Source organism: Moschus berezovskii, chromosome 2 (genome assembly GCF_049115385.1).
Source record: "Moschus berezovskii isolate FMDL1 chromosome 2, NW_MosBer_1.0, whole genome shotgun sequence".
Taxonomy (NCBI): domain Eukaryota; kingdom Metazoa; phylum Chordata; class Mammalia; order Artiodactyla; family Moschidae; genus Moschus; species Moschus berezovskii.
The window spans coordinates 4,314,998-4,342,894 of NC_142461.1; the positions used below are offsets into that span (position 1 = coordinate 4,314,998).

At 52.3% G+C, this 27,897-nt stretch overlaps 1 protein-coding gene across 3 annotated transcripts in view; it reads right to left on the reverse strand.

Moving 5' to 3' along the window:
• KIF17 (kinesin family member 17) overlaps window positions 1–27,897 on the reverse strand; it is a 50,797-nt gene that overhangs the window by 2,700 nt on the left and 20,200 nt on the right. The window contains exons 7-14 of one of the 3 annotated variants that reach the window (XM_055397178.2): window positions 23,866–24,013; window positions 21,600–22,132; window positions 20,729–20,809; window positions 20,213–20,311; window positions 19,250–19,449; window positions 15,938–16,169; window positions 2,926–3,184; window positions 1,225–1,292 (exon numbers count right to left, since the gene is read on the reverse strand). In XM_055397178.2, the coding sequence (XP_055253153.2) occupies window positions 1,225–1,292; window positions 2,926–3,184; window positions 15,938–16,169; window positions 19,250–19,449; window positions 20,213–20,311; window positions 20,729–20,809; window positions 21,600–22,132; window positions 23,866–24,013 (1,620 nt within the window). Of the gene's footprint in view, window positions 1–1,224; window positions 1,296–2,925; window positions 3,185–15,937; window positions 16,206–19,249; window positions 19,450–20,212; window positions 20,312–20,728; window positions 20,810–21,599; window positions 22,133–23,865; window positions 24,014–27,897 lie in introns of all 3 variants that reach the window. The other 2 variants (XM_055397176.2, XM_088843228.1) reach the window with 2 other exon arrangements.

The following is a 27,897-nucleotide window of genomic DNA, read 5'->3' on the forward strand; positions in this document are numbered from 1 at the left end:
CCCCAGATTAAGAATGACTTTTTTCAGGAACAACTTTCCGTTTTCTTTTTTTAAAACTAAGTTAGGGAGTCCCTTGGACTGCAAGGAGATCCAACCAGTCCATTCTAGAGGATATCAATCCTGGGTGTTCATTGGAAGGATGATGCTAAAACTGAAACTCCAATACTTTGGCCACCTTATGCTATGAGTTGACTCACTGGAAAAGACTGATGCTGGGAGGGATGGGATGGGAGGAGACAGGGACAACAGAGAATGAGATACAGGGACGACAGAGAATGAGATGGCTGGATGGCATCACCAGCTCGATGGACATGAGTTTGAGTGAACTCCGGGAGTTGGTGATGGACAGGGAAGCCTGGCGTGCTGTGATTCATGGGGTCGCAAAGAGTCGGACACGACTGAGCAACTGAACTGAACTAGGGAATCAAAAGAAGCCAATCAGAGCCTCAGACCAGCCTGAGTTGCTCAGATGGAGATGCTTGCCTGGAATGCATCAACCACTGAGTGACCCTATCGTGACTGCAAAGGTATATTCCATGTTCAGTTCAGTTCAGTTCCATGTAGGTTTTCCAAAATATCTGTAATGGTTCATGGTGAGGATCAGCAAATTATACAGTCTATGGGTCAAATCTGTCCCACAGACTGTTTCTCTGGAACACAGCTGTGCTCATTCATTTACATAAGGTGTGGGGTGGTTTTGTGCTCTCTGGCAGAGTTGATCAGTTGTGTGAGAGACCACATAGCACCCAACCCCTAAGATATTTACTGTGTGATCTTTTAGAGAAAAGTTGGCTGACCTGTTTGAAGGCTGGGTATTTGCTGTAATACAAAATAAAGGCAGTATGAAGTGAAGTGGCTCTAGAATCACAGTGACTGTTTGAGGATGCTTTCTGTCCAAGAGTACCAGCCGGGGCCCAGGAGACCAGGATGAGCCATTTGGTCTCTGGGTTTGCTGCTGAAACCTCTGTCCTTCACCAGCAGGGTAGGCTGCCTTGAACCCCTGCTCCTCTTCTGGCCTTTGAGCACACTAAAGTGCCTTTGAATGAGGGCCAGAGGAGCTATGGGGTCTAGACGCAAAGAGTGACACAGAAAGGGCCCCCACTCAGACCCCTGATTAATCCTCAGGTCGCCTGGAAGCACAGTCCAGTCCCTACAGCTCCCCTGACCCACTACGCCTTGGGGGCCAAGCTCCCCGCTCCCCACTGGCTCTCCCAGAGACCATACCACGCCTGGTTCGCCGTTGTCCGCTGCAGAGGTTTTGCGGGCTGGTCTGTTCTGTTGTCCTGTTGAAACTGCTATGAGAAAACAGAAGCTGAGGTCACTGCTGCCTGGAAGGAGAGGCTGGGCGCTCAGGCCTGGCTCGGGCTTGGAGCCAGGGGATGACACTGCCTACCCCTAGAGAGGGGATGGCTCTGAGAGACATCAGGAGGGCTTAGGCCGAAGCAGCCATTCCCCTGCCTCCAGGCAAGACTGCAGGTGAGCATGGGGAGACGCCAGCGCTGCCCGCAGCCTGCAAGGAAATGAGGCAGCTGACGTTTCACTGGGGGTGGCGCCACACAGGGCACCTGTTGCTCTGGCTAAGCCATGAAACAAAACGCCATAGGAGAAGAATGAAAGCAAGATAGAGCAGTTAAGTATAATCTAAACAAAAGTACATCAGCTTGGTGAGTTGGGGTCGTCATGCCCTGCTAAGCCAAGGAAAAACAGTGTGGACCTTGGAATGCTAGGTCAGCGCAAGTTCAGAATATTGTTTGCTGCACACACCAAGATGCTTTCCCCAAGGCCTATGCGTGTTTAGGGCCTCCAGCTGCACGAGAAAATGACAACAACAGTTCAAGGTCATCAGTAACGTGGGACACGTGACGGGGGGACACAGGAAGCTGATTTTATCATAGCACCACAGATCCTCTCTGCATGCCGAGACGCTAAATAAAGTGGTGGCTCCAAGGAGCAGGGCTTCTGATCCCTGATATCTTGAGTCCCCCGGTCCCATCTTTAAAACCTTAATTCTGTCTCTAGTTTCTTCCAAACTGTGCGTCGCCCCACTTCTGCTCCCTGTCCGCTGTGCTGGTCCCCGCCAGGGTCGTCAGAGATGGAGGACCTAGATGAGCACTCCCTGAGCAGATGAGCACTCCCTGAGCAGGGGGCAGATGGGTGCAGCCCCGCCGGACGCAGGAGCCCGCGGCTCCCTGGACGGGCGGAGCCACTGGAGAGGGTCCACTGCAAATCTGAGCCTAATCTGAGACTCAGTGAGGGCTCGGTGGCTTCCAGGAGTATCTCATCCAACCCCTTCTCTGTGAAGATCAGGCAACCAAGGCCCAGAGAGGGTCAGTGATCATCACAGGGTCACACAGGAGATCAGCAGCAAAAGCAGAAGGTGAGCAAGGCCGGCAGCTGCCCAGCTCGCTTCTGCCCCTGGCCTACGACTCACTGCTGTGATTGTGACTCTGGATGAGTCACTTACGCTCTCTGAGATTCCTCATATGGAAAACAGGGGTGAAAATCTTTATCCCTTCACAGGGTTATTGCAGGCTGAAGGAAGTACAATAATGATCGTGGTAAGAAAATGCATCATGCATTTAAAATGTGCCGGGCATGTTTCCAAGGATTTTACATGCCATAAGACGTTAAGCCACCCAGTGGTCTTTAAGGAAGGTGCTGTTATTAACCCTCATCTCACAGATGAGAACACTGAGCCCCAAGAGCTGACACAGGGACTGCTGGAGCCAAAATCCCAACCCACGTGTGTCTGATTCTTAGGCCCCTGACATTCTGGGTACCCAGGGCCACCTGTCTGCTGCCCCCAGAGCCAGCTGGGAGAGGTGCGGGGCCCCCGTCAGCCTGCGGGAGAGCAAACTGTGGAGAAGGGCAGGGGACAACGGAAGTGGGCAGCGGGGAGGGGAGGGAGACAGCACAGCTCCTGACCTACTGGGAGGCTGGTCTTTATGATGATGGGCTCGGGAATCTTCCAGAAACCACTGTCTTCATCCCAGCAGGACTCTCGTCTTATCTTCTCCAGGTTGCTATAGTTACAGTCCCGGCGAATCAGGGGCTGCACCTGCTCCAAAAGCTGCTGGAAGAGCAGAAAGTCACGTTCCTGCCGCCGGATGGTGGCCAAGTAATCGATCTTCTCCAACTCAAACTCTGACTGCAGGTCTTTGATCTCCACCTCTGCCGCCCAGAGCTGAAAACAAGAGATGAACAAGCAGTGAGCAGGAAAGATATCCAGCGGTTCCCCCTCCTCCACACCTGCCCCCCTGCCCCGCCCCCACCCATCAGTCGCTCAGCCCGGCTCACTGATCCTCTCACCCATCAATCTGATCGGCTGTCCTGTCACCCTTCCACTGATTCATTCAGCGTCCCCCCCACCCCTGCACTCAGTACTTAGATGAGCACCGACAGGGTCCGGAGCCCTGCAGAAAGCAGGAGAGGCTGGTCATCCACTCCCACCACCAGCCCTCAGTCACCATCCCCACTCGTACGTTTTATTCAGAAGCCGTTTACAAGGCTCCACGTGTAACACTGCAGTTACCTCAGTCCTCAAGATCTCAGAGAACTGTACAAATTCTTTCTTCTAAAGAAGCAGTAGGCGGGACTTGCCTGCTCATCCAGTGGTTAGGAGACAACTGTCTGCCTGCGAACGCAGGGGACAGGGATTCAATCCCTAGTCCAGGAAGAGCCCGCGTGCCGAGGGGCAGCTGAGCCCGCGTGCCAAGGGGCAGCTGAGCCCGCGTGCCACAGCAACTGCAGCCTGTGCCCCTGGGCCCTCAAGCCACACCTGCTGAAATTTAAGCACCGGGAGCCTGTGCTCCGCAACAAGAGAAGTCACCACAGTGCGATGCCTGCGCACAGCAATGACCCAGAACATCCAAAACTAATAAACCAGCCGTTTAAAAAGCAGCAGTGGGCACAGATTCTCAGACACCAGCCCTGGCTCCCCTCTACTGTCACACTTCTGTTGGTGTTCAGTCGCTCAGTCGTGGCCAGCTCTTTGCAACCCCATGGACTGCAGCACACCAGGCTTCCCTGTCCTTCACCAACTCCCGGGGCTTGCTCAAACTCATGTCCACTGAGTCGGTGATGCCATCCACCCATCTCATCCTTTGTCACCCACCTCTCCTCCCGCCTTCGATCTTTCCCAGCATCACAGTCTTTCCCAGTGAGCCGGCTCTTCCCATCAGGTGGCCAAAGGATTGGAGCTTCAGCTTCAGCATCAGTCCTCCCAGTGATTTTTAAGGGTTTATTTCCTTCAAGATTGACTGGGTGGATCTCCTTGCAGTCCAATGGACTCTCAAGAGTCTTCTCCAGCACCAATTCTTCGACACTCTGTCTTCTTTATAGTCCATCTCTCACATCCATACATGACTACTGGTAAAACCATAGCTTGACTACACGGACCTTTGTTGGCAAAGTGATGTCTCTGCTTTGTGTTATGATGTGACAAATACTAGACTTAAGAATCAGACCCACCTGGATGGAACCGTAGGTTTCATATTTTTTTGATCTCTTGCTCGGGTCTGCCAGACTTGCCCTCCACACCCTCCTAAGCACAGTGACTCCCAACGCCAACAGTAACCAAACCCTCCCTGAGCCCCATGACACCTTCATGCATAGTCTGTTTCCTCAAAGAGCAAGGACAGTTTGACTAGTAAAGAAGGCTGTTGTAAGTTCACGGGAACGGTAATCACATGTAACCAACTGGGAACAGAGAATGCCTGGTAGGACTCAGGTGGGCAGGGAGCCATCAGGGAGGGGCGGGTACACAGGGCCTTCAACCAGATTAATTATGCTCCATGTGTGTACTTCCCTGGTGGCTCAGAGGTTAAAGCATCTGCCTCCAATGCGGGAGACCCGGGTTCGATCCCTGGGTCGGGAAGATCCCCTGGAGAAGGAAATGGTAACCCACTCCAGTACTCTTGCCTGGAGAATCCCATGGACGGAGAAGCCTGGTAGGCTACAGTCCACGGGGTCGCAAAGAGTCAGACACGACTGAGCGACTGAACGGAACGGAACGGAACGGATGTGTGTACTCAGAGGTTAAAGCGTCTGCCTCCAGTGCGGGAGACCTGGGTTCGATCCCTGGGTTGGGAAGATCCCTGGAGAAGGCAATGGCAACCCACTCCAGTACTCTTGCCTGGAGAATCCCACGGACGGAGGAGCCTGGTGGGCTACAGTCCACGGGGTCGCAGAGTCGGACACGACTGAGCGACTTCACTTTCACTTTCATGTAGTTGGATAGTAGCTACAAGACATTCACGGTAACAATCTTTATGTATTTTTATACATTTATGTGCTCGGACGCTCAGTCGTGTCCGACTCTGTCACCCCATGGGCTGTAGGCTGCCAGGCTTCTTCGTCCATAGACTTTTCCAGGCAAGAGTACTAGAGGGGCTGCCATCTCCTCCTCCGGGGATCTTCCCGACCCAGGGGTCAAAGCTGCGTGTCTTGCACCTCCTGCATTGGCACGTGGGTTCTTTACCACCAGAGCCACCTGGGAAGCCTCTTATCCATGCATCACCACTCACAATTATTTTCAATTGAGCTATAACCCACATCAAACTATTCGCCCATTTAAAGTGTACAGATCAGGAATTCCCTGGCAGTCCAGTGGTTCGGGCTCTGCACTCACTGCCAAGGGTCCAGGGTCAATCCCTGGTCAGGCAACTAAAATCCCACAAGCTGTGCCACACGGTCAAAAATTAAAAAAATAAAGCATAGGGCTTCCCTGGTGGCACAGTGGATGAGAATTTGCCTGACAACACAGCAGACACAGTTCGCTCCCTGGACTGGAAAGATCCCACTTGCCACAGAGCGACTAAAGCTCATGCACCACAACTGCTGAGCCCGTGTCCTAGAGCCTGTCTTCAAAACGAGAGAAGTCACCACAACGAAAAGCCCACACGGACGAGCAGCCCCAGCTCACCACAGTGACAGAAAACCCGTGTGCAGCAGCAGCGATACAGTGCAGCCATGTATTCTTTTGTAAATAAAAGAATTGCGAAAAAAATAAAGTGTACGATTCAGTGGCTTTCAGCATATTCACAGAGTTGAACAGTCACCACCACCAGTCTTTCTGTCTCTACAGATTGGATTCTTCTGGACATTTCATATACATGTGATCATGTACCATACATGCGGTCTTTTGTACCTGGCTTCTTTCACTGAACATAAGAGTTTTTAAGGTTCTTCCCTGTTGTACGTGTCGGCACTTCATCCCTTTTTCCTGTCAAGTAATATTCCATTGGGTGGATATATCACATGCTTTATGATGGGTTTCACTTGCGGCTATAATGAATAATGCTACTATGAACATCAGCTTGCAATTTTTTTGGTGTGGATACATTTTTGTTTTTCTTAAATGGCACTCATGGGTCACATGGTAACATTTTGTTTAAGCAATTGAGGAACTGCCAGACTATTTTCCAAAGCACTGGATGAGGCCTCCGTGTACTCACAAGAAGTATATGAAGGCTCCAATTTCTCCACATCCTCACCAACATTTGTTACTGTCTTTTTTAATTACCACCATCCCAGAGGATATGAGATGGTATCTCACTGTGGTTTTAATTTGCATTTCCCTAATGGCTAACGTTGAATATCTGATCATGTGTTTATTGGCTATTTGTATATCTTCTTTGCAGAAATATCTCTTCAGATCCTTTGACCATTTTAAAATTGGGTCGTCTTTTTATTCTTGAGTGGATTGTTTTATTTTTTCTAGATGCAAGCACCTTATCATACTATATGATTTGAAAAGATTTTCTCTCATTCTGTGGGCTATCTTTTCTCTTTTCTGATAGTATTCTTTAAAGCATGAAAGTTTTAATTGATTCAGTTCAGTTCAGTTCATTTCAGTCGCTCAGTCGTGTCCGACTCTTTGTGACCCCATGAATCACAGCACGCCAGGCCTCCCTGTCCATCACCAACTCCCGGAGTTCACTCAAACTCATGTCCATCGAGTCGGTGATGCCATCCAGCCATCTCATTCTCGGTCATCCCCTTCTCCTCCCGCCCCCAATCCCTCCCAGCATCAGGGTCTTTTCCAGTGAGTCAACTCATCGCATGAGGTGGCCAAAGTATTGGAGTTTCAGCTTTAGCATCAGTCCTTCCAATGAACACCCAGGGTTGATCTCCTTTAGAATGGACTGGTTGGATCTCCTTGCAGTCCAAGGGACTCTCAAGAGTCTTCTCCAGCACCACAGTTCAAAAGCATTGATTCTTTTGAATGGCGATCAGCTGTCTTCACAGTCCAACTCTCACATCCATACATGACCACTGGAAAAACCATAGCCTTGACTAGACGGACCTTTGTTGGCAAAGTAATGTCTGCTTTTTAATATGCTATCTAGGTTGGTCATAACTTTCCTTCCAAGGAGTAAGCGTCTTTTAATTTCGTGGCTGCAATCAGCATCCGCAGTAAGTTTGGAGCCCAAAAAAATAAAGTCTGACACTGTTTACACTGTTTCTCCATCTATTTCCCATGAAGTGATGGGACCAGATGCCATGATCTTTGTTTTCTGAATGTTGAGCTTTAAGCCAACCTTTTCACTCTTCTCTTTCACTTTCATCAAGAGGCTTTTAGTTCCTCTTCCCTTTCTGCCATAAGTGTGGTGTCATCTGCATATCTGAGGTTATTGATATTTCTCCCGGCAATCTTGATTCCAGCTTGTGCTTCTTCCAGCCCAGCGTTCCTCATGACGTACTCTGCATATAAGTTAAATAAGCAGGGTGACAATATACAACCTTGACGTACTCCTTTTCCTATTTGGAACCAGCCTGTTGTTCCATGTCCAGTTCTGACTGTTGCTTCCTGACCTGCATACAGGTTTCTCAAGAGGCAGGTCAGGTGGTCTGGTATTCCCGTCTCTTTCAGAATTTTCCACAGTTTATTGTGATCCACACAGTCAAAGGCTTTGGCATAGTCAATAAAGCAGAAATAGATGTTTTTCTTAAGTCCAGTTTATCTTTTTTTTTTCCTTTGTTGTTTATGCTTTTGGTGTGATACCTAAGAAAGCATTGTCTAATTCAAGGCAATAAAGATTTAAACCTGTGTTTTACTATACATGTTTAATAGTTTTACCTCATATTTGGCTTTTTGACCCATTCTGAGTTAATTTTTATATACAGTGTGAGGCTGGAGTCCAGCATCATTCTTTCACATGTGAACATCTAGTTGTCCCAGCACCATTTGTTAGAAAGATCATCTGTTCTCCATTGAATCATCTTGGCACCCTGTTGAAAACCAGCTAACTGTAAATGTGACGGTTTATTTCTGGATCTCCAATCCCATTTCATTGATTTTAAATCTTTACATCAGTACTGCACAGCCTTGACGACTGTAACTTTGTAGTCAATTTTGAAATCAGGAAGTATGAGTCCTCCAACTTTGTTCTTTTCAAGATTATCTTGGCTATTCTGAGTCCCCTGAATTTTCATACAAACTTTAAGATCGGCTTGTCAATTTCTTCAAAGAATCCAACTGGTTCTTTAAGAATGATTGCTTTGGAATCTGTAGATCAGTTTGAGAAGTACTATCATCTTATCAGGCTTCCCTTGGAGCTCAGTTAGTAACGAATCTGCCTGCCATGCAGGAGACCCAGGTTCAATCCCTGGGTTGGGAAGATCCCCTGGAGAAGGAAATGGCTACCCACTCCAGTATCCTTGCCTGGAAAATCTCACGGACAGAGGAGCTTGGTGGGCTGCAGTCCATGGGGTCTCAAGAGTTGGACACAACTTAGTGACTAAACACCATCAATATTAAGTCTTCTGATCCATGAACATGGGTGTCTTTCCGTTTATTTAGATTTTCTTGTTTCTTCTTTTTCATTTTTTGGCCATACTGCACAGCACGCAGGATCTCAGTTCCCAGACCAGTGCAGTCTTAAGCACTGGACCAACAGGGAAGTCTCTATTTAGGTATTCTTAATGTTTTCCACAATACTTTATAGTTTTTGGAATATAAATTTTATACTTCTTTTGTGAAATTTATTCCTAAGTATTTTTTTGATGTATTGCAAATGAAATTGTTTGCTTAAATTTATTTGCAGATTGTTCATCACAAGTGTATAGACATACAATTGCTTTTTCCTTATTGATTTTGTATCCTGCTGAATTTGTTTATTGATGCCAACAGATTTTTTAGTGGATTCCTTTTAAGGATTTTCTGTTTATAAAGATCATGCCATCTGATAGTTTTGCCTATTCTTTGCCAATCTAAATGCCTTTTATTTCACTTTCTTGCCTAATTGCGCTTGCTAGAACCATCAGTCTAATGTGGAATATAAGTGGTGAGAGTAAACACCCTTTTCCTGCTTCTGAACTTAAGGGCTAAGCAGTCAGTCTGCCACCACTGAGTACTGTACTAGCTGTGAGTTTTTCCTGCCGTTTATCAGGCTGAAGAAGTTACCTTCCATTCATAGTTTGTTGAGCGTTTTCATGACAGATTTTGAATTTTGTTAAATGCTTTCTGTGCACCTATTAAGAAGATCATGTGGGTTTTGGCCTTTATTCTCTTGATATTAGATTAACTGATTTCTGAATGCTAAAGCAATCTTACATTCCTGGGATAAATCCTACTTCAGCACGGTGTATAATCCTTTGCATATGTTGTTAACAGTTCTATGAACATCTACAAGAACATCTAGAACTAACACCAAAAAAAGATGTCCTTTCATCATAGGGGATTGGAATGCAAAATTAGAAGTCGCAAGATATCTGAAGTAATAGACAAGTTTGGCCTTGGAGAACAAAATGAAGCAGGGAAAAGGCTAACAGAATTCTGCCAAGAGAATGCACTGGTCATACCAAACACCCTTCGCCAACAACACAAAAGACGACTTTACATGTGGACATCACCAAATGGTCAATACCAAAATCAGATTGATTACATTCTTTGTAGCCAAAGATGGAGAAGCTGTATACAGTCAGCAAAAATAAGACTGGGAGCTGACTGTGGCTGAGATCATCAGCTCCTTACTGCAAAATCCAAACTTAAATTGAAGAAAGTAGGGAAAACCACTAGGCCATTCAAGTATGACCTAAATCAAATCCCTTATGATTACACAGTGGAGATGATGAATAATTTCAAGGTATTAGATCTGGTAAACAGAGTACCTGGAGAACTATGGATGTAGGCTCATACCATTGTACAGGGGGCAGCAACCAAAACCATCCCCAAGAAAAAGAAATGCAAGAAGGCAACGTGGTTGTCCGAGCAGGCTTTACAGATAGCTCAGAAAGGAAGAGACGTGAAAAGCAAAGGAGAAAAGGAAACATATATCCAACTGAATGCAGAGTTCCAGGGAATAGCAGGGAGAGGTTAGTTCAGTTCAGTCGCTCAGTCGTGTCCGACTCTTTGTGACCCCATGAATCACAGCACGCCAGGCCTCCCTGTCCATCACCAACTCCTGGAGTTCACTCAAACTCATGTGCATCGAGTCGGTGATGCCATCCAACCACCTCATCCTCTGTCATCCCCTTTCTAAGGAGAGGTTAGAAAGCATCCTTCAGTGAACAATGCAAAGAAATAGAGGGAAAAATAGAATGGGAAAGACTAGAGATCTCTTCAAGAAAACAGGAGATATCAAGGGAACATTTCATATAAAGATGGGCTCAATAAAGGACAGAAATGGTATGGACCTAACAGAAGCAGAGGAGATTAAGAAGAGGTAGCAAGAATACACAGAAGAACTCTACAAAGAGGATCTTAATGACTGGGACAACCACGATGGTGCGGTCACTCACCTAGAGCCAGACATCCTGGAATGTGAAGTCAAGTGGGCCTTCAACACTACCAACAAAGCTAGTGGAAGTTATGGAATTCCAGCGGAGCTATTTAAAATCCTAAAAGATGATGCTTTTAAAGTGCTGCACTCAATATGTCAGCAAATTTGGAACACTCAGCAGTGGCCTCAGGACTGGAAAAGGTCAGTTTTCCAGTCCCAAAGAAGGGCAATGCCAAAGAATGTTCAAACTGCCATACAATTGCGATCATCTCCCATGCTAGCAAGGTAATGCTCAAAATCTGTCAAACTAGAATTCAACAGTAAATGAACTGAGAACTTCCAGATGTACAAGCTGGATTTAGAAAAGGCAGAGGAACCAGAGATCAAATTGCCAACATCCATTGGATCATAGGAAAAGCAAAGGAATTCTAGAAAAACATCTACTTCTGCTTCATTGACTACACTAAAGCATTTGACTGTGTGGATCACAACAAACTGGAAAATTCTTCAAGAGATGGGAGTACCAGACCACCTGGCCTGCCTCCTGAGAAACCTGGATGCAGGTCAAGAAGCAACAGTGAGAACCAGACATGGAACAACAGACTGGTTCCAAATTGGGAAAGGAGTACATCAAGGCTGTATATTGTCACATTGCTTATTCAACTTATATGCAGAATACATTACGCAAAATGCCAGGCTGGATGAAGCACAAGCTGGAATCAAGATTTCCAGGAGAAAAATCAATAACCTCAGACATGCAGATGATGCCACACTAAAGGCAGAAAGCAAAGAGGAACTGAAGAGCCTCTTGATGAAAGTGAAAGAAGAGAGTGAAAAAGCTGGCTTCAAGTTCAACATTCAAAAAATGAACATCATGGCATCCAGTTTCATCACTTCATGGCAAAAAGATGAGGAAAAAGTGGAAGCAGTGACAGATTCTATTTTCTTGGGCTCCAAAATCACTGCAGATGGTGACTGTGGCCATGAAATTAAAGGACACTTGCTCATTGGAACAAAAGCTATGACAAAACTAGACAGCGTATCAAAAAGCAAAGACATCACTTTGCTGACAAAGATTCACACAGTCAAAGCTATGGTTTTTCCAGTAGTCATGTATGAATGTGATATCATACATGATATGTGAGTCATAAAGAAGGCTGAGAAAAGAACTGATTCTTTTGAATTGCGGTGCTGGAGGAGACTCTTGAGAATCCCTTGGACAGCAAGGAGATCAAGCTAGTCAATCCTAAAGGAATAAACCCTGAATATTCACTGGAAGGACTGATGATGAAGCTGAAGCTCCAATATTTTGGCCACCTGTTGCAAAGAGCCGACTCACTGGAAAAGACCCTAAATCTGGGAAAGACTGAAGGCAAAAGGAAAATAGGGTAGAAGAGAATTAGATGGCTAGATAGCATCCACGACTCAATGGAAACGAGTCTGAGGAATCTCCAGGAGATAGTGAAAAACAGGGAAGCCTGGCATGCTGCAGGCCCTGGAGTCCCAAAGAGTCAGACACAACTGAGCAATGGGACAACAACAATCAACTGACTTAAAAATAAGGAGATTATCCTAGATTACTGAGTGGGCCCAACGGAATCTATGGTAAGTTATGGAAAGTTATGACCAACCTAGACAGCGCATTAAACAGCAGAGACATTACTTTGCCAACCAGGGTCCGTCTAGTCAAGGCTATGGTTTTTCCCGTGGTCATGTATGGATGTGAGAGTTGGACTGTGAAGAAAGCTGATCGCTGAAGAATTGATGCTTTTGAACTGTGGTGCTGGAGAAGACTCTTGAGAGTCCCTTGGACTGAAAGGAGATACAACCAGTCCATCCTAAAGGAGACCAGTCCTGAGTGTTCATTGGAAGAACTGATGCTGAAGCTGAAACTCCAATACTTTGGCCACCTCATGCGAAGAGTTGATTCATTGGAAAAGACCCTGATGCTGGGAGGGATTGGGGGCAGGAGGAGAAGGGGACGACAGAGAATGAGATGGCTGGATGGCATCACCGACTCTGTGGACATGAGTTTGAGTGAACTCCGGGAGTTGGTGATGGACAGGGAGGCCTGGTGTGCTGCGATTCATGGGGTTGCAAAGAGTCAGACACGACTGAGCGACTGAACTGAACTGACTGAATGGAATCTATACCCCGCCATATGGGAGGGAGCAGAGAGAGATGAGTAGCAGGGGTGCGTTAAAAGAGATGCCTAGGAATCCCCTGGGGGTCCGGGGGTTAGGACTCCACATTTTCACTGCTGAGGCGGTGCGTTCAATCCCTGGTTCCACAAGCAGAGTGGCCCAGTCACGAATAAAGAGGAGAGGCTTCAGAGAAGTAAGTCAGGACAGTCAAAGAGACGGGAAGCAGGAGAGAGACTCTCCAGGCCAAGCTGTCTTTGGAGGGGCCAGGCAGCAGGAAATACAGGCTGCCTCCAGAAACCGACCATGGCTGACGGCCGGCAAGGAGATGGGAATCTCAGTCCTTCAACCACGTGGGGTTAAATTCTGTCAACAACCTCAAATGGACTGTCCCTTAGGATCTCCTGAAAGAAACGCAGCCCTGCCAACACCTCGAGTTTGGCCTTGGGGAATTCTAAGCGGAGAAGCCAGCCATGCTGTACCTGCAGTCTGACCTACAGAGCTGTGGGGTAATGTTTACTTTCAAATGTTTATTTATTTGCTTTTTGCTGCGCTGGGTCTTCCTTGCTGGGCCAGCTTCTCTCCAGCTGCGGTGCCTAGGCTTTCCCTTGTGGTGGCTCCTCGTGTTGTGGAACACAGGCTCTAGGGTGCTCAAGCTTCAGTAGTTGAGGCATGTGGGCTCAAGAGCTGTAGCTCACAAGCTCAGCAGTTGTGAGGCATGGGCTTTGTTGCTCTGAGGCATTTGAGATCCTCCCAGGATCAGGGGTTGAACCCATGTCTCCTGCGCTGGCAGGCAGATTCTACCACTGAGCCACTGGGGAAACCCACTGTGAAATAATCAATTTGTGTTGTTTTAGGCAGCAAAATGTGTGGCAATTTGCTACAGCAGCCACAGGAAACTAATGAAGAGCTCTATTTAAAGCCACACTTCCGTATGGACAGAAAAGTGTATTATTGAGTTAAAAAAAAAAAAACAACCTAGTAAGCACCCCAAGCCTTTACCAGTTCACTTCTTCCTGTCCTTCCATTGACCCTACCTTGGGCTGTGCGTGTGTGTGCTGTCACTTCAGTCATATCCGACTCTTTGTAACACCATGGACTGTAGCCCACCAGGCTCCTCTGTCCATAGGATTCTCCAGGCAAGAATACTGGAGTAGTTGCCATGCCCTGCTCCAGGGGTCTTTCCTGACCCAGGGATTGAACCCGCATCTCTTCTGTCTCCTACCACTAGCGCCACCTGGGAAGTACTGTGTAGTAAATTTCTTCTGTGTGGTCAAGGGCTTTGCAGTTAATAGATACTGTTTAATTGTGATTAAGTCCCGGTGGTCTCTATGCCCCAGAAGTCGCCAAACGATGAAGACCTTCATTGACATATTCCCAGTGCCCACAGGACTAGTTGCCGCTGCTGCTAAGTCGCTTCAGTCACATCCGACTCTGTGCAACCCCGTAGACAGCAGCCCACCAGGTTCCTCCGTCCATGGGATTTTCCAGGTAAGAGTACTGGAGCGGGTTGCCATTGCCTTCTCCGACAAGACTAGTTACCCATTCATAAATCTTGACTTAAGAGTGCTCATCCTGGGGCTTCCCTGGTGGTCCAGTGGTGGAGAATATGCCTGACCGTGCAGGGGACACGGGTTAGACCCCTGGTCTGGGAACTAGATCCCACACGCTGCAGAGCAACTGAGCCTGTGGGCCCCCACAAGCATGGAGTCCAAGCACTCTAGAGCCCATGCTCCAGAACAAGGGAAGTCCCCGCAGTGAGGGCCCACACACCGCAGCGAGGGAGCAGCCCCAGCCACCAGGGTGGGAAGATCTGCAGGCAGCAACGAAGGCCTAGCGCAGCCAAAAACAACACCAACAAAGGATGCTCTCCCTGTTGTAAAGCTCCTACCCCCGCACCCTGGGTAAATACAGGGTCATCCTAATGGCCCCTCAGTGCTGGGAGGCACAGCTGCGAATGCTTCCAGGCTGTCATCCAGCCGGCCCCACCCTGTGACTACCTTATCCTAAAATCCACTGATTACATGGAGCCGCCTGCCTTGTTTTTTGGTCTCAGGGTGCCTTGTTTTTTGGTCTCAGGGTGCCTTGTTTTGGTGGGTAATTTTGGTTCCCTCCATCCTCCAACAACTGGCGTTCAGTTGTTACTGAGAGTTTAGAAAAACGTGCTGTTATGCAATAAACAAAAGAGAGCAGATGTATCTACTCGACACTACTATTAAAAAACAGGAAGTGAAAATCAAAAGCATTTCAGCAGAAGAAAGTTCCCCCCAAAGCACATGCAACCAAACGTTAAAAATCTAACGCGATGCCCCAATGTAAATAGTTTCCTTAAACAAACATTCACAGGTGTGAAATTTTCAAGTCAGAAATCCAAAATCTTGAAATGGACAAAAGTGAAGATGCCAAGTGGGATATTAACACAAAACCAGCAAAGATTTTTTTTTAATTTAGATATGTAGACCAAAGTACAAGAAAGGCCAAATTTAACTAAAGACATGAAGTGCAGTTAAAAAAAGGCATAAAAATAGCCAAGAAAAAAATGTTAAAGACATTTTAAGACCAAAAAATATCAGCTTTATGCTCTGGCAAGATCCCTTGGTTGCCACGCTGAGTGGGGATGAGGAATAGGGAGCAGGGGGCCAGGGAGGGCGCTGCGAGGCCCAGGCCACCTGGAGATGCTCTCAAGGCCACGCGGGTGTCTGTCACAGACGGCAGGGCCTCGTTTCCCCCCAGTCCCCTCTCCCCACGCTCAGCCACGTGGCCGCCTTTCTGTCTCCTGAACCGCGGACCGCATTCCAGGCACCGGCCTTTCTCTTCCCCTAGACCGCTTTCCACCAGGTCCCACCTGAGAAGTCACCGCCTGCACCAGAACGGCCACACACACACACGAGCTCCACTACTGCACGAGATGAACCTGTCACCACGACAGCTTCCAGAACAGGGCGTGGCACACAGCAGGCACGGAACGCAGGCAAGGGTCAGACTGGTGTGAACGCCCACCTAGGGCGCCTGCCTCGGGGCGGGGCCTGGGCGGGGCCTGTTGGGCGTGGCTTGCACGGGGCGGGGCCTCACCTTCCTCTGCATCTTCTCCAGCAGCTTGCTCTTGGCCCTCACCTCCTCCTGGATGGAGTCGTAGACGTTGAGCAGCACCCAGTCGCCGCTGTCCTCGTCCGAGTTCTGCAGGGCCGCCACCAGCTGCTTCTTGCGCTCGTCCGCGTACCGCTTCCGCCGCCTGTGCTTCTCCTTCAGGTCCTTGTTCTTGGCCTGCTCCCCCCCGACCACTTGCTGCTCCAACAGCTGCAAGCTGCCGGCGGGGAGGAGAAAGCAAACGTGAGAAAGTCTGCCGATCACTGAGCACTGGCTGTCCAGGCTGATCTCCCCGACTCCTTCCAACAACCCCACTTCACAGACAGGTACACTGAGGCCCGGGGAGGTGACTGCTGTTGGCTCGGGGTCAGACCCAGCGTACCTGCCGGCTCTACCCGACTCCAAGCCTGTACGCTCAGCCAGCCCGCTGGTTCTCCGCACAGGAACGGCCAGAGTCTCCCTCCCCCCAGGGCTGCCCCACCCACTTCCCGGTGAGGGTGGTCCTGACACTGCAAGCTGCCGGCAGTGCTCCCAGGGAGCCTGCAGGTCAGAGTACCCCTGGGTTGTGGGGAATGTTCCTTAAGGTCAGTGCATAGTGTTTCATCAGGGACACAAACAGTTCTTTTTTTTTTTAATATTTATATCTAAAATGCTAAAACAAATTTATAGAGTTTTGCCTTTTAAAGCACAAATTTGAAATAACTACAAAGGCTCAGGTGGAAATCCTCACTCTAGTAAAGCACCACAGAAGTGTCTTGACTGTGCCTCTTCCCAAAGGGATGAAAGGGTCAGATAACTAAAGGCATGACACGGACTCATAACAGGATAGGCGACCACGCTCAAGGGAAAGAAGGGAACCATGCAAACCCAGCCGCCCAGTCCAGACCTGCTTCAGGCTCGGCTCTGAGCTCAACAGCAGCCAGGACACAGGTGAGCCACGTCCAAGTCGCTGCTCTGTTTAAAATCCTTCTAGGGTCCCCATCAGGATGGAGCCCAAGCCCCGGGGGGCACACATCTGCCCCGGAACCCCACCACCCCTTCCTTGCTCCAGCTTTAACCCAGGGCGGCTGCTTCTCCAAACACCCAGGCTGTTTCCACCCCCTGCACCCACTTTGCACCACCTCAGCTGTGCCCTGTCCCCAAGACATCTGTCCTGCAGACCTTCTTCAAGGGCCCCCTCTTCTGAGAAGCCCTCCTTGACCACACTCCAGACCACACTGTGAAAACCGCCACCTGTGCTGTGTGTTTTCTGTGTGCCTGCCACCAAGCTGCTGCCTCTCGGGGCATCGTGTCGTGTGACCCTCACAACAAGCTTCCCAGGCTGGAACTCTCAGCGACACCTGCTGTGTAGGTGAGAGACTGAGGGACGGAGAGGTAGCCTCAGCCCAGGAGGCAGAGCTGGGCGACGGCAGAGGCAGATGGGCACGCAGCCAGTCTAACCGCTCCAGAACCTGACTTCCCCTGGACTGAGAGCTTCTTGAAGGCCAAGGTGATATCCCATCCATGCTTGCGTCCTGATGCCTGGTACATGGTAGATGCTCAGTTAGTGTTTGAACCATGGTCTGTGGGACCAGGGCGGGGCTGAACCACTGGCTGTGGGGCTGACTCTGTCATGGAGACGGGCCTGACAGCAATCTCATTTACGTGAGAACCAAGGCTCAGAGATGTTAAGTGACTTGCACAAAGCCACACAGCAAGGGAGGAAAGTCCAGGTCGCAGGCAGCCCCAGGGTGTGTTGGAGGGGCCTGTCCCTAGAGGGAGCATGTCTTCCACGAGGGAGGGACTGGAGGCTAGGCTGTGTTGTTGTTGATGTGCTAGTCGCCCAGTGGTGTCTGACTCTTTGCGACCCCGAAGACTGTAGCCCACCAGGTTCCTCTGTCCATGGAATTCTTCAGGCAAGAATACTGGAGTGCGTAGCCATTCTCTTCTCCAGGGGATCTTCCTGACCCAAGGATCAAACCTGGGTCTCCCACATTGTTCAGTTCAGTCACTTAATCACGTCTGACTCTTTGCGACCCCATGGACTGCAGCAAGCCAGGCCTCTCTGTCCTTCACCAACTCCCAGAGCTTGCTCAAACTCATGTCCATTGAGTCGGTGAGGCCATCCAACCATCTCATCCTCTGTCGTCCCCTTCTCCTCCTGCCTTCAATCTTTCCCAGCATCAGGGTCTTTCCTAATGAGTCAGTTCTTCACATCAGCTGGCCAAAGTGTTGGAGCTTCAGCTTCATCATCAGTCCTTCCAATGAACACCCAGGACTTATCTCCTTTAGGATGGACTGGTTGGATCTCCTTGCAGTCCAAGGGATTCTTAAGAACCTTCTCCAACACCACAGTTCAAAAGCATCAATTCTTCATTGCTCAGCTTTCTTTATGGTCCAACTCTCACATCCATACATGACTACTGGAAAAACCATAGCCTTGACTAGACGGGCCTTTGTTGGCAGAGTAATGTCTCTGCTTTTTAATATGCTGTCTAGGTTGGTCATAGCTTTTCTTCCAAGCAGCAAGTGTCTTTTAATTTCATGGCTTCAGTCACCATCTGTAGTGATTTTGGAACCCAAGAAAATAAAGTCTGTCACTGTTTTCACTGTTTCCCCATCTATGTGTCATGAAGTGATGGGACTGGATGCCATGATCTTTGTTTTTTGAATGTTGAGTTTTAAGCCAGGTTTTTCACTCTCCCCTTTCACCTTCATCAAGAGGCTCTTTAGTTCCTCTTCGCTTTCTTCCAAATGGGTGGTGATACCTGCATGTCTAAGGTTATTGATATTTCTCCCAGCAATCTTGATTCCAGTTTGTGCTTCATCCAGCCCAGCATTTCGCTTGCTTTCTGCCTCCCACATTGTAGGCAGATTCCTGACCATCTAAGCCACCAGGGAAGCTCCGGAGGCTTGGCTGGGACCCCAGGAAAAGCCTGCATTGCCTGCCCTGGGCTCCAGAAACCTGCAGGGCAGGCCCCGAGAAAGCCAGACGTGGACTGTTGCCGCCCTCCCTCTGGAGCAGCTGCTCCCCGGCAAGCCTCTGATGGGGTCTGGAGGCACCGGAGCCGCTTCGTAAGCAGGTAGCCTTGCCAGCCGGCTGACCATCCCCTTCGCCCCCTGCCCCCGGCACCGCTCCTGGGGAGGACCGGGCCCCCGCAGTCACGTCTGGGAGAGGGCTGGGTGGGGCTCAGGAAGGATCTCTGGGCCCCACCATCCACCCCTTGGCCCAGGGCTGGCTCCCTCCCGCCACCATGGGGTCCCACCACGCCCACCCCCCGCCGCCCAGGTCCCACTGCCCTGGGCTCAGGTGCTTACCGGGCAAGCACCTGCTGTTGGTCCGCGGTGGGCAGGAGGTCATCGGCGAGCGCGGTCACGCCCTCCCTCCTCGAGCCGGCCCCAGCCAGCAGAGAGCGGGGCTGAGCCTCCAAGGCCGCTGGCACTTCAGCCTGGGCTTCCGCGACGGGCTCTGCCGCAAACACCAGCTCCTCCGTCGCCCCCGGGCCCAGGTCAACCTCCTAAGTGCAACCAGAAGCCAAGGTGGAGGCAGGGGGTAGGGGGCAACTCCTGGGCACGAGCTCCCCGCAGCCTCAACCCCAGCTGGGTGCCGGCCCACGACGTCGCTATGGGCTGGGGGACACCCCATCATTAAAGACATGCACCCAGCCAACTTCCTGCCACCTTTCTGACCAACACCCCCCAAAACAGCCCCAGCTCACTCTCCCACCCGCCCCTTACCATCTAGACTCCACACAGCAGCTAGGGTAATTTTTGTTTGTTTTTTGGCCTTGCTGTGCGGTTGGCAGAATCTTACTTCCCCAATCAGGGACTGAACCCATGGAACCAAGCCCCCTGTGGTGAAAGCACAGAGTCCTAACCACTGGACCACCAGGGAGTTCCCAGAATTTTCTTAAAATATAAATTGATCCTTCGCAGACCCCCATCACATCTGCAGTCAAAGCCAGTTTCTTCTGCGGCCTGCTGCAACCTTAATGCCCACCCACTTCTCCCGCTGCCTGCGTCCTGCCAGCCCCTGCTCCCCATCCATCCCGCTGCTTCCCTGACCTCCTTTTCTGGCACTGAGAACCTCGAGATCTTTCCGGCCACAGGACTCTGGCACCTGCTGCCCCTGCCCCCACCCTGCCTGCTCGGTGCTCTCTCCCCTGCCGCCCTGGCCCCTTCTCCCTGCTTGAGTCCCACATCTCAATGTCACCTGATGCCCAGTGGGACCCCTGAGCTCCCCAGATACCCTCTGCTGAGAAGCTGCAGACTGGCTCCTACCCAGTGGTCAGGCCCAGAGGCCAGCAGGCCGCTTTCTCTCTCCACAAACATGGGCAGATTTAAAGTCTTCCTCCCGCTCCCCTTGGCTGGTTGTGCGTTCTGAAGCAGAACAGGGAAAAAAGAAATCAGGGTGGGGTCTGAGAGCAGCAGAGCTCAACACAGCCCGCCCCGCCCCGCCTCGGGGTTCCCTGCCAGCGCCTCGGGGCCCCCAGCTCCGCTCCATGGAGCGCTCATCCACCACACTCGTTGGGCCTCAGTGCTTTAACCAGGGCTTCACTGCTGAGCCAAGGGTGAACATCACCCTGGAACACTGGCCTCTTGGTAACAACAGATAAAGAGAGAGGAAAGGACTCAGATTTGCACGCTGCTTTGTGCTGGGGGAGGGCCAGGGGTATTATCCCCACTTTATGGGTGAGGAAACTGAGGCCAGAGAGGGAGGAGACAAGCGGGAGCATCCCAGGAAGAATCAGGCCCCTGGAGCTCCCCCCACCACCACTCAGGGCTGGGGGCACTCACAGTCCTGGGCGGGAGGTCCTCGGCCACCTCAGCTTCAGACCCGAGGTCAGCGGGCTCCAGCAGATCTGTCAGGGAAGGGTGCTTGCAGGAGAACAGGTTGGGGGAGCAGGGGTTGGGTCAGGATCATCCTCTGGGGACCCGCCCTGACCTTCCCGCCAGCTCCCCGCCTGCTCCCCAGCCCTGCCACCTCCTCCTGCGGGGAGCGGGGAGAACAGAGGAGAGAGGAGGTGAGGCAGACAGGAGAGGCACTCCTGTTCCAGGCGTGTCACCTGCCTGACCTCACACGACGCGGCTGGTTTCAGCATCCCCATTTAACGGATGAGGAAACCGAGGCCCAGAGACGGGGCTGGACAAGGTCACACAGCTGAGTGAGGGTAGAGCTGGGATCTGAACCCGGGTCTCTCTGACTCAAAGGCCTGTATGCTTTAGACCCACGCAATCTCACACAGAGAGAGAAAGGAAAGGAGGGAGAAAAAAGATTCTTAAACATAAAACAGGGTTGAAAAGGGAGAGAAGGCCTTGGACCGAGGGGCAGGATGGCGGAGAAGCAGCCCCTCTGGACCCCTGGGTGGCCCCTGAAAGGAAGCAGGACTCCCAGGGAACCCCCACGTCCTCTAGGAGGACAGGAGGGCTGATGCGCGGTGTAACCATGGCAACCAGCAGACGCCCCACACGGGTGTCCCCATGTCAGCAGAACAGGGGCCCACCCAGCATCTCCTGGGATCTCATTCCGACCTTCCCACTGGTTTACAGAGCCTTAGCCAGAGCTCCCTTTTCCCGGACCCCTGACCCTTGAAACGCAGCCATGCCCCCGCCGGGCTCGGCCCCCTCCCCTGAACTCCCGCGTGTCCACCCGCGGGACATCAGGTACCTGCGTGGTCACCTTGGGGACGTCCACTGGGGGCACATCCGGCCCGGATGCCATGGAGGAGAACCTGGCCAGCTTGGCTGCCACCTCAGCGTAGGGGTCGTGCAGGCCGGGTAACAGCTCCAGCGCCATCAGCGGGGGCTCCTCCTCCAACAGGGGCTCCGCGGCGCCCCCGCCCACGTCGTCAGGCAGTAGGTAGCGGCCCGGGGCGTCTGAATCAGGCACGAACTCCAGGCTGCAGGGCTCCTCCGGCCCAGAGAAGGCCGTGCAGACGGAGTACTTGCCCAGCGTGGAAGACTGATCGGACCCCAGAGACGCCTCAGGCTTGGAGGCCGCCACCTGGGGCAGCTCCTCAAACCTGGAGGAGACCTGAGCCCTGAAGGAGTCCTCACTGGGCACGGGGTCAGGCATGGAGTAGATCTCGGGTCTCTCGGCCATCTTGAACTCGAAAGGAGGCGAGTACTCCGAACTGCTGGCAAACTCAGCCCTAGACAGGACCTCAGCCTTGTAGAGGACTTCTGCCTTCAGGACAGCCTCTGCAGGAGACAGCTTCCTTTAGCTCTTTACAGGGTGGACTGGGGTGGCATGGGGCGGGGGCGGCCCTTCCCCCAGAAGCTGGCCGCAGGCCCGCCATCTCCAAGAGACCAGCTGAAGAGTCAGAGCCTCTGGACGCCCAAACGCTGACTTCCCGTCTCTGCCCCTCAGAACTCAAGCCCTATCTCCTTCCACCTCTTCCAGGAAGTTCTCCATGATGTCTCCATTCTCTGACCGCCCCAGCCTTTAGGGGCTGAACTCTTACCCCTGTGCCTTGGGTCTGCTGTTTATACATAAACTGGCTGTCCTGCCAGTATTATTGCCTCAAAGGCAGAGAGCTCCTAACCCAAAGATTTCACACCCAAGACCCTCAGGGCCTGCTCCTGGAGTAACCAGCTCCAGGCCCTTGTCCACAGGACATGCTAGAGCCGTGGGGGTTAAATGAATGCTGCAGATGGGTATTAGCAAGACCAAAAAAGTGCCTTGGAGGCCTGATACTCATAGTGGGCGGGAGGAAACACTCTTCAGGACAGAAAGTGCTAGAACCTGTTCCTCGGTCTTCCTCTAGGGCTGCATCTCCCTGCCAGCTGGGATGGGGGACAGTACCATGGGCCTCCTGCTGCCAGCTCACGGGCCAGCTCCTTCGGGTCCATACACTTCTATGTCACCACGTCCTGGGCTCCCCCGAGAGAGCTCTGATGTCCCCTTTGCTAGGGTCATTCACCACCACCACCCCCAGCTCAGGGGTCACCGAGGCCCAGGAGCCAGGCCACACGGCTCAAGAAGAGCAGCGAGCAAGCGAACGGAGCTCCGCCTGCCACGCCCCATCACCTGCAATACCGCCTGAACCACCCGCCCCTTCCGTGGAAGAACTGTCTTCCACAAAACCAGTCCCTGGTGCCAAAAACGTTGGAGACCATGAACGTAGCTCACGGCCTGAACCTCTCCCAGCCTCGGCTTGCACACCTGCAGTGTGAGGAAGCAGTGAGTCCCAACTCACCGAGGGTGGGCAGGGGAAGCGCCTACCTACCCAGTACCTGGCACACAGCAACGTCCCGGAAATGGGACCGATGATGCAAACACCGTCATCATTACAACGTGGATTTTATAGTATTTATGGGCTTCCCTGGTGGCTCAGATGGTAAAGTGTCTGCCTACAATGCAGGAGACCTGGGTTCAGCCCCTGGGTCGGGAAGATCCCCTGGAGGAGGAAATGGCAACCCACTCCAGTATTCTAGCCTGGAGAATCCCATGGATGGAGAAGCCTGGTAGGCTACAGTCCACGGGGTCGCAAAGAGTCGGACACGACTGAGGGACTGAACAGAACAGAAGGTGACAGATGGGCTCAAAAGTGGAAGAGACTGTAGAAAATGCAGAAACCAGGGGAAGGGACTTACCCATAAAACTTGGGTGATATGTTGCCACTCTAAGTCAGCCTTGGGCGGGGACCCAGCCTGCGGCCAAGGTGATACAATGCAGGGCCTTGGGTGAGAACACTGACCCTGGGATCAGACTGCTGGAGTCCAATCCTGGCTCCTCATTAAAAGCTGTGTGACCTTGGGGAAGTTCCTCACCCTCTCTGGGCCTCAGTGTCCTCAACTGTCAAGTGAGGGTGATGGAGGTGCCTTGCTGGGCGGTTGCGAGGAGGAAACATTACTGGGCCCCGTTGGCAAGGGGTGGGGGCGGGGGCGGGGGCAGCAGGCCGGGCTCCCTCCTGCCGAGCGGGCTGGCCCACCTGCCTCCTTGCGCAGGTTCTGCTCCAGCGTGGACAGCTTCATGTCGTACGAGTTGCGCATGGCAGTGATGTCCTCCTCCAATCGGGCCCTGGACTCCTGCTCTGCCTCGTAGTCGGCCCTCAGCCGGGCCAGGCGCTCCTCATATTCCTGGAGAGGTGATTGGGGGACAGAGGGGAGCACTCTATCACCACTTCCAATTGCGGCTTTCGGGAATCCTCCTCTGTCCAGCGATCCAGGAAACGTAACTGAGCCCAAGGAACAGGACTATGATTATCATCCCGATAATCCGGGGTGATTCCTGGCTGGGGAAGACCGTTCTGAATTTTTGTCTAAGTGTGTTTTAACACGCTACTAACACATGCCTGTGTGCTAAGTCGTTTCAGTCGTGTCCAACTCTCTGCGACCCCAGGGACTGCAGCCTGCCAGACTTCTCTGCGGGATTCTACAGGCCAGAGTGCTGGAGTGGGTTACCATTTCCTCCTCCAGGAGATCTTCCTGATCCAGAGATCAAACCCACGTCTCTTATGTCTCCTGCACTAGCAGGCGGGCTCTTTACTGCTAGCGCCTCTTGGGAAGCCCTTACATGTCTCTAAAATCTAATTTTTCCACAAATCAATGGATCATGAACACCTTTCTGCATCGACAGATACGGTTTAAACAAACGGTCTTCAACCCATCGAAGACAAAGTAAATCACTATACCTCTGCTTAGCCATCCACTGCCCCATCACCACAGGTTCCTGCCCAGACCTGGTTCCCCGCGTCTACTCTTACTCCAGACCTTCCTCCACAGGGCAGTTGTGTGTCCATGGATCATGCTTCAGTGCCTTCCCGCTGGTGAGGATAAAATCTAACTTCCTCCAGTCAACCTCCAGTCCCCAGTGACCCAGATGGCCCACTCCATCTTTGTCACACTTGGGCACGCCAGCCCCATTCCACTCCTAGACACACCCACTCCCCCGAACCCCGCCAGCCTCAGGGCCTCTACCCTCGCTCCAAGGCAAGTTCACCCCTTCTGGCCTCAGCTCAGCGACACCCACTCAGAGAGGCCTTCTGTGAACACCCTCTCGGAGGATGCTGGCCGCCACCCTGTCACTTTGCCTACTTCTTCTCAGCCTGGATAAGAAGTTCCACCGTTCTCTGCGCTTGTTTGATTATAGGTGAACCGCCCGGCTCCCCGGCCAAGAGGGCGAGCACCGTGCCAACTTGTAGCCATGATGCCAGGCACAGAGGGGCACCTCTGAGTGCTGTGCCACCGAGTCGGCAAGTGCGTGAAGCAGAACGGCTGGGCAGACCGTCCAGGCATCTGGTGCGTGACCCCCGGGGAAGGCTGGGCCTCTGTGAACTCACAACACCCTCTGAGCCACGGCCTTCTGGACAGGGTGGCCCTGCAGCGGCAGTGAGCCGGGGGGCGGGACAGGGTTAAAGGTGGGAGAGCCCCTGCGTGTGCCCAGCTGACCCCCAGGAAGTGCCGGACCAGCCCTGACCCCCAGCACGACACAGCCAGCCAGCCCAGGCTCCCAGGGTGGGAGACAAGACAGACCATCGTGAAGACCTAATGGTTTCGACAGCACGGCCGACATGCCGCTGACCTGCCACCGAGACCCAGGGAGGGGCCGGCTTGCCCAGAACCACACGCAGCTCCTGGCGAGCCCCTGAGACCTGCAGCCCTCACGCTGCCTGCCTTCTCCTGCCCTCGAACCCACGCCCGCCCAGCAGAGGTCCCCTGGCCGGCACTTCAGCCCCGACCCCAGTTCAACATCAGCCCAGTGGCACCTACAGCCTAGCAAGACCTGACTGGAGACACACTCATTTATCTGCAGACACACACACGCCGTTCTCACGTGTAAACATGTGACCCCCAAATTACAGGAGGACCTCGAAATGGGGAGTGCCCCTTTCCAGTCTCTCCATCTTCCCTCCCCTCAACGCTCCTCTCCCGCCACTCCCCGTCCGTCCCAGAGGAGGAGCAGGAGAAGGGGCGACAGAGGAGGAGATGGCTGGATGGCATCACCGACTCCATGGATGTGAGTTTGAGTAAACTCCGGGAGCTGGTGATGGACAGGGAGGCCTGGCGTGCTGCGGTCCATGGGGTCACAAAGAGTCGGACACGACTAAGTGACTGAACTGAACCGATGACAAAAAGTTTTACCAACATCAAACCACTTAATCCTCACTGCACAGTTATACAGCAGATTTCAAAATGTTTTCTTATCTGTACACAAAGCGATTCAGTATGTTTGCAGATTATACTCCTGAAGAGGTCACCCTCCCCCAACATCCTCTATTTAAGATTTTTTTTTTTGATGTGGGCCACTTTTTAAAGTTTTTATTGAATTTGTTACAATATTGTTTCTGTTCTATGTTTTGGTTTGGTTTTTTTGGCCATGAGGCAGGTGGGATCTCAGCTCCCCAATTAGGAATCAAACCCGCGTCCCAGGCATTGGAAGGTGAAGTCTCAACCGCTGGACTGCCAGGAAGTCCCTCTGGCACCCTCCTGAGGTAGAGGACAGTCATCCACGGCCAAGCCCCTCACAGGAGGACTCCGCTCTGTCAGGTCCTGCCCCTGCCTGACACCGGACTGCCCCTTAGGCCCCAGATCATTCCTCCTAGCTCCGAAAACATGCTCTACTTCCAATCATTATTATTATCTTTTGGCCATGCCATGCAGTTTGCGAGATCTAGGGCCCCGACCAGGGATTGAACCAGAAGCCACCTCCCTCCAAGAGATGGAAGCACAGAGTTCCAGGGACCACCAGGACATTGCCATGCTACTTCCAGTATTAAAACAGCACAGCCGTACCCTGGCCCCACACTCGCCTCCAGCTGCAGCCCCTAGCAGCTGTGCAGAAGATGCTTGTGGCTAGCCGAATGGGGTGGGCGGGGTGGAGAGAACGCAAACCCAGGAACACCCCCAGTCCTGGATGTCACCTTTTACACCACCCAGCCTCTTCCAGCCGCAGAAAAGCCACTTTCTATCCACTCCCAGAGATGAGGAAGGGCTTCCCTGGTGGCTCGGATGGTAAAGAACCCGCCTGCAGTGCCTGTGTGTGTAGTCTCTCGGTCATGTCTCTCTGCAACCCCTTGGACTGCAGCCCACCCAGCTCCTCTGTGCATGGGATTTCCCAGGCAAGAACACTGGAATGGGTTGCCATTTCCTCCATGGGATCTTTGCGACCTAGGGATTGAACTAGTGTCTCCTGCGCCGGCAAGCAGATTCTTTACACGGTAGCATTGGCTCCACCAGCAACCAGGCCAGAACAGCGGCGCGTCTCCCCTGTGACCGCTAGGGGGCGGCGGGGCCCTGCTTCTCACGCTGCCAGGACCTCCGCCGCACCCAACCCAGCTTCCCCAAGCAGGAAGCCTGCACCCCAGCCCCAGGCCCACTCCCACGTCCCTACCCCCAGCCCCAGCCCGCTCCTTGTCAACCCCCAGCCCATAGTGTTTTGTGGCCACTGTCTACTCAACCCTGTGTGACTCGACTCTAAAACTCTCCCTGAACCCCAGAGCATCACCTCTCTCATCCTGTGGGCTTGTACTCAGCCATCCCCGAAGGCCCCCTCCTCCCAGGACCCCCCAGGAGCTGGGCCCAGGGCTCCAGGGCCAGCCTGACACCGACCCTGCCCCAGGAGCTCTCAGGCAGCAGGGGAAGAGGTAGAGTGCGCGGCTGAGCCCCCACTGAGGGGCATTCCAGGCTACACCCAGGCCCCTGCTCGAACAGTACAAGTCCCCGCCCGTCATGGGCAGCTGGAGTTTCTTCGGCTGATGTCCCCCAGCCCTCCAGCCCACATCACAGAGATCCCCCCAGGCCTCACCTGGTCTGCCTCCCAGAGGCTGGGCGCCAGGCCCCCACAGCCTGCCCGGGGGCTTCCGGGGGCCCCAGGGCTGAGCCGAGCCTGTCTGAGGTCACAGTTGAGTGGCAGAGGCCCAGCTGCAGACATGCTCAGTCCCCAGTCCCAGTAGGCAGCTGGTCTTCCCACCAGGGAAGAGCCAGCTACCTGCAGGGACGACTGAATATCAAACCCCACCCCA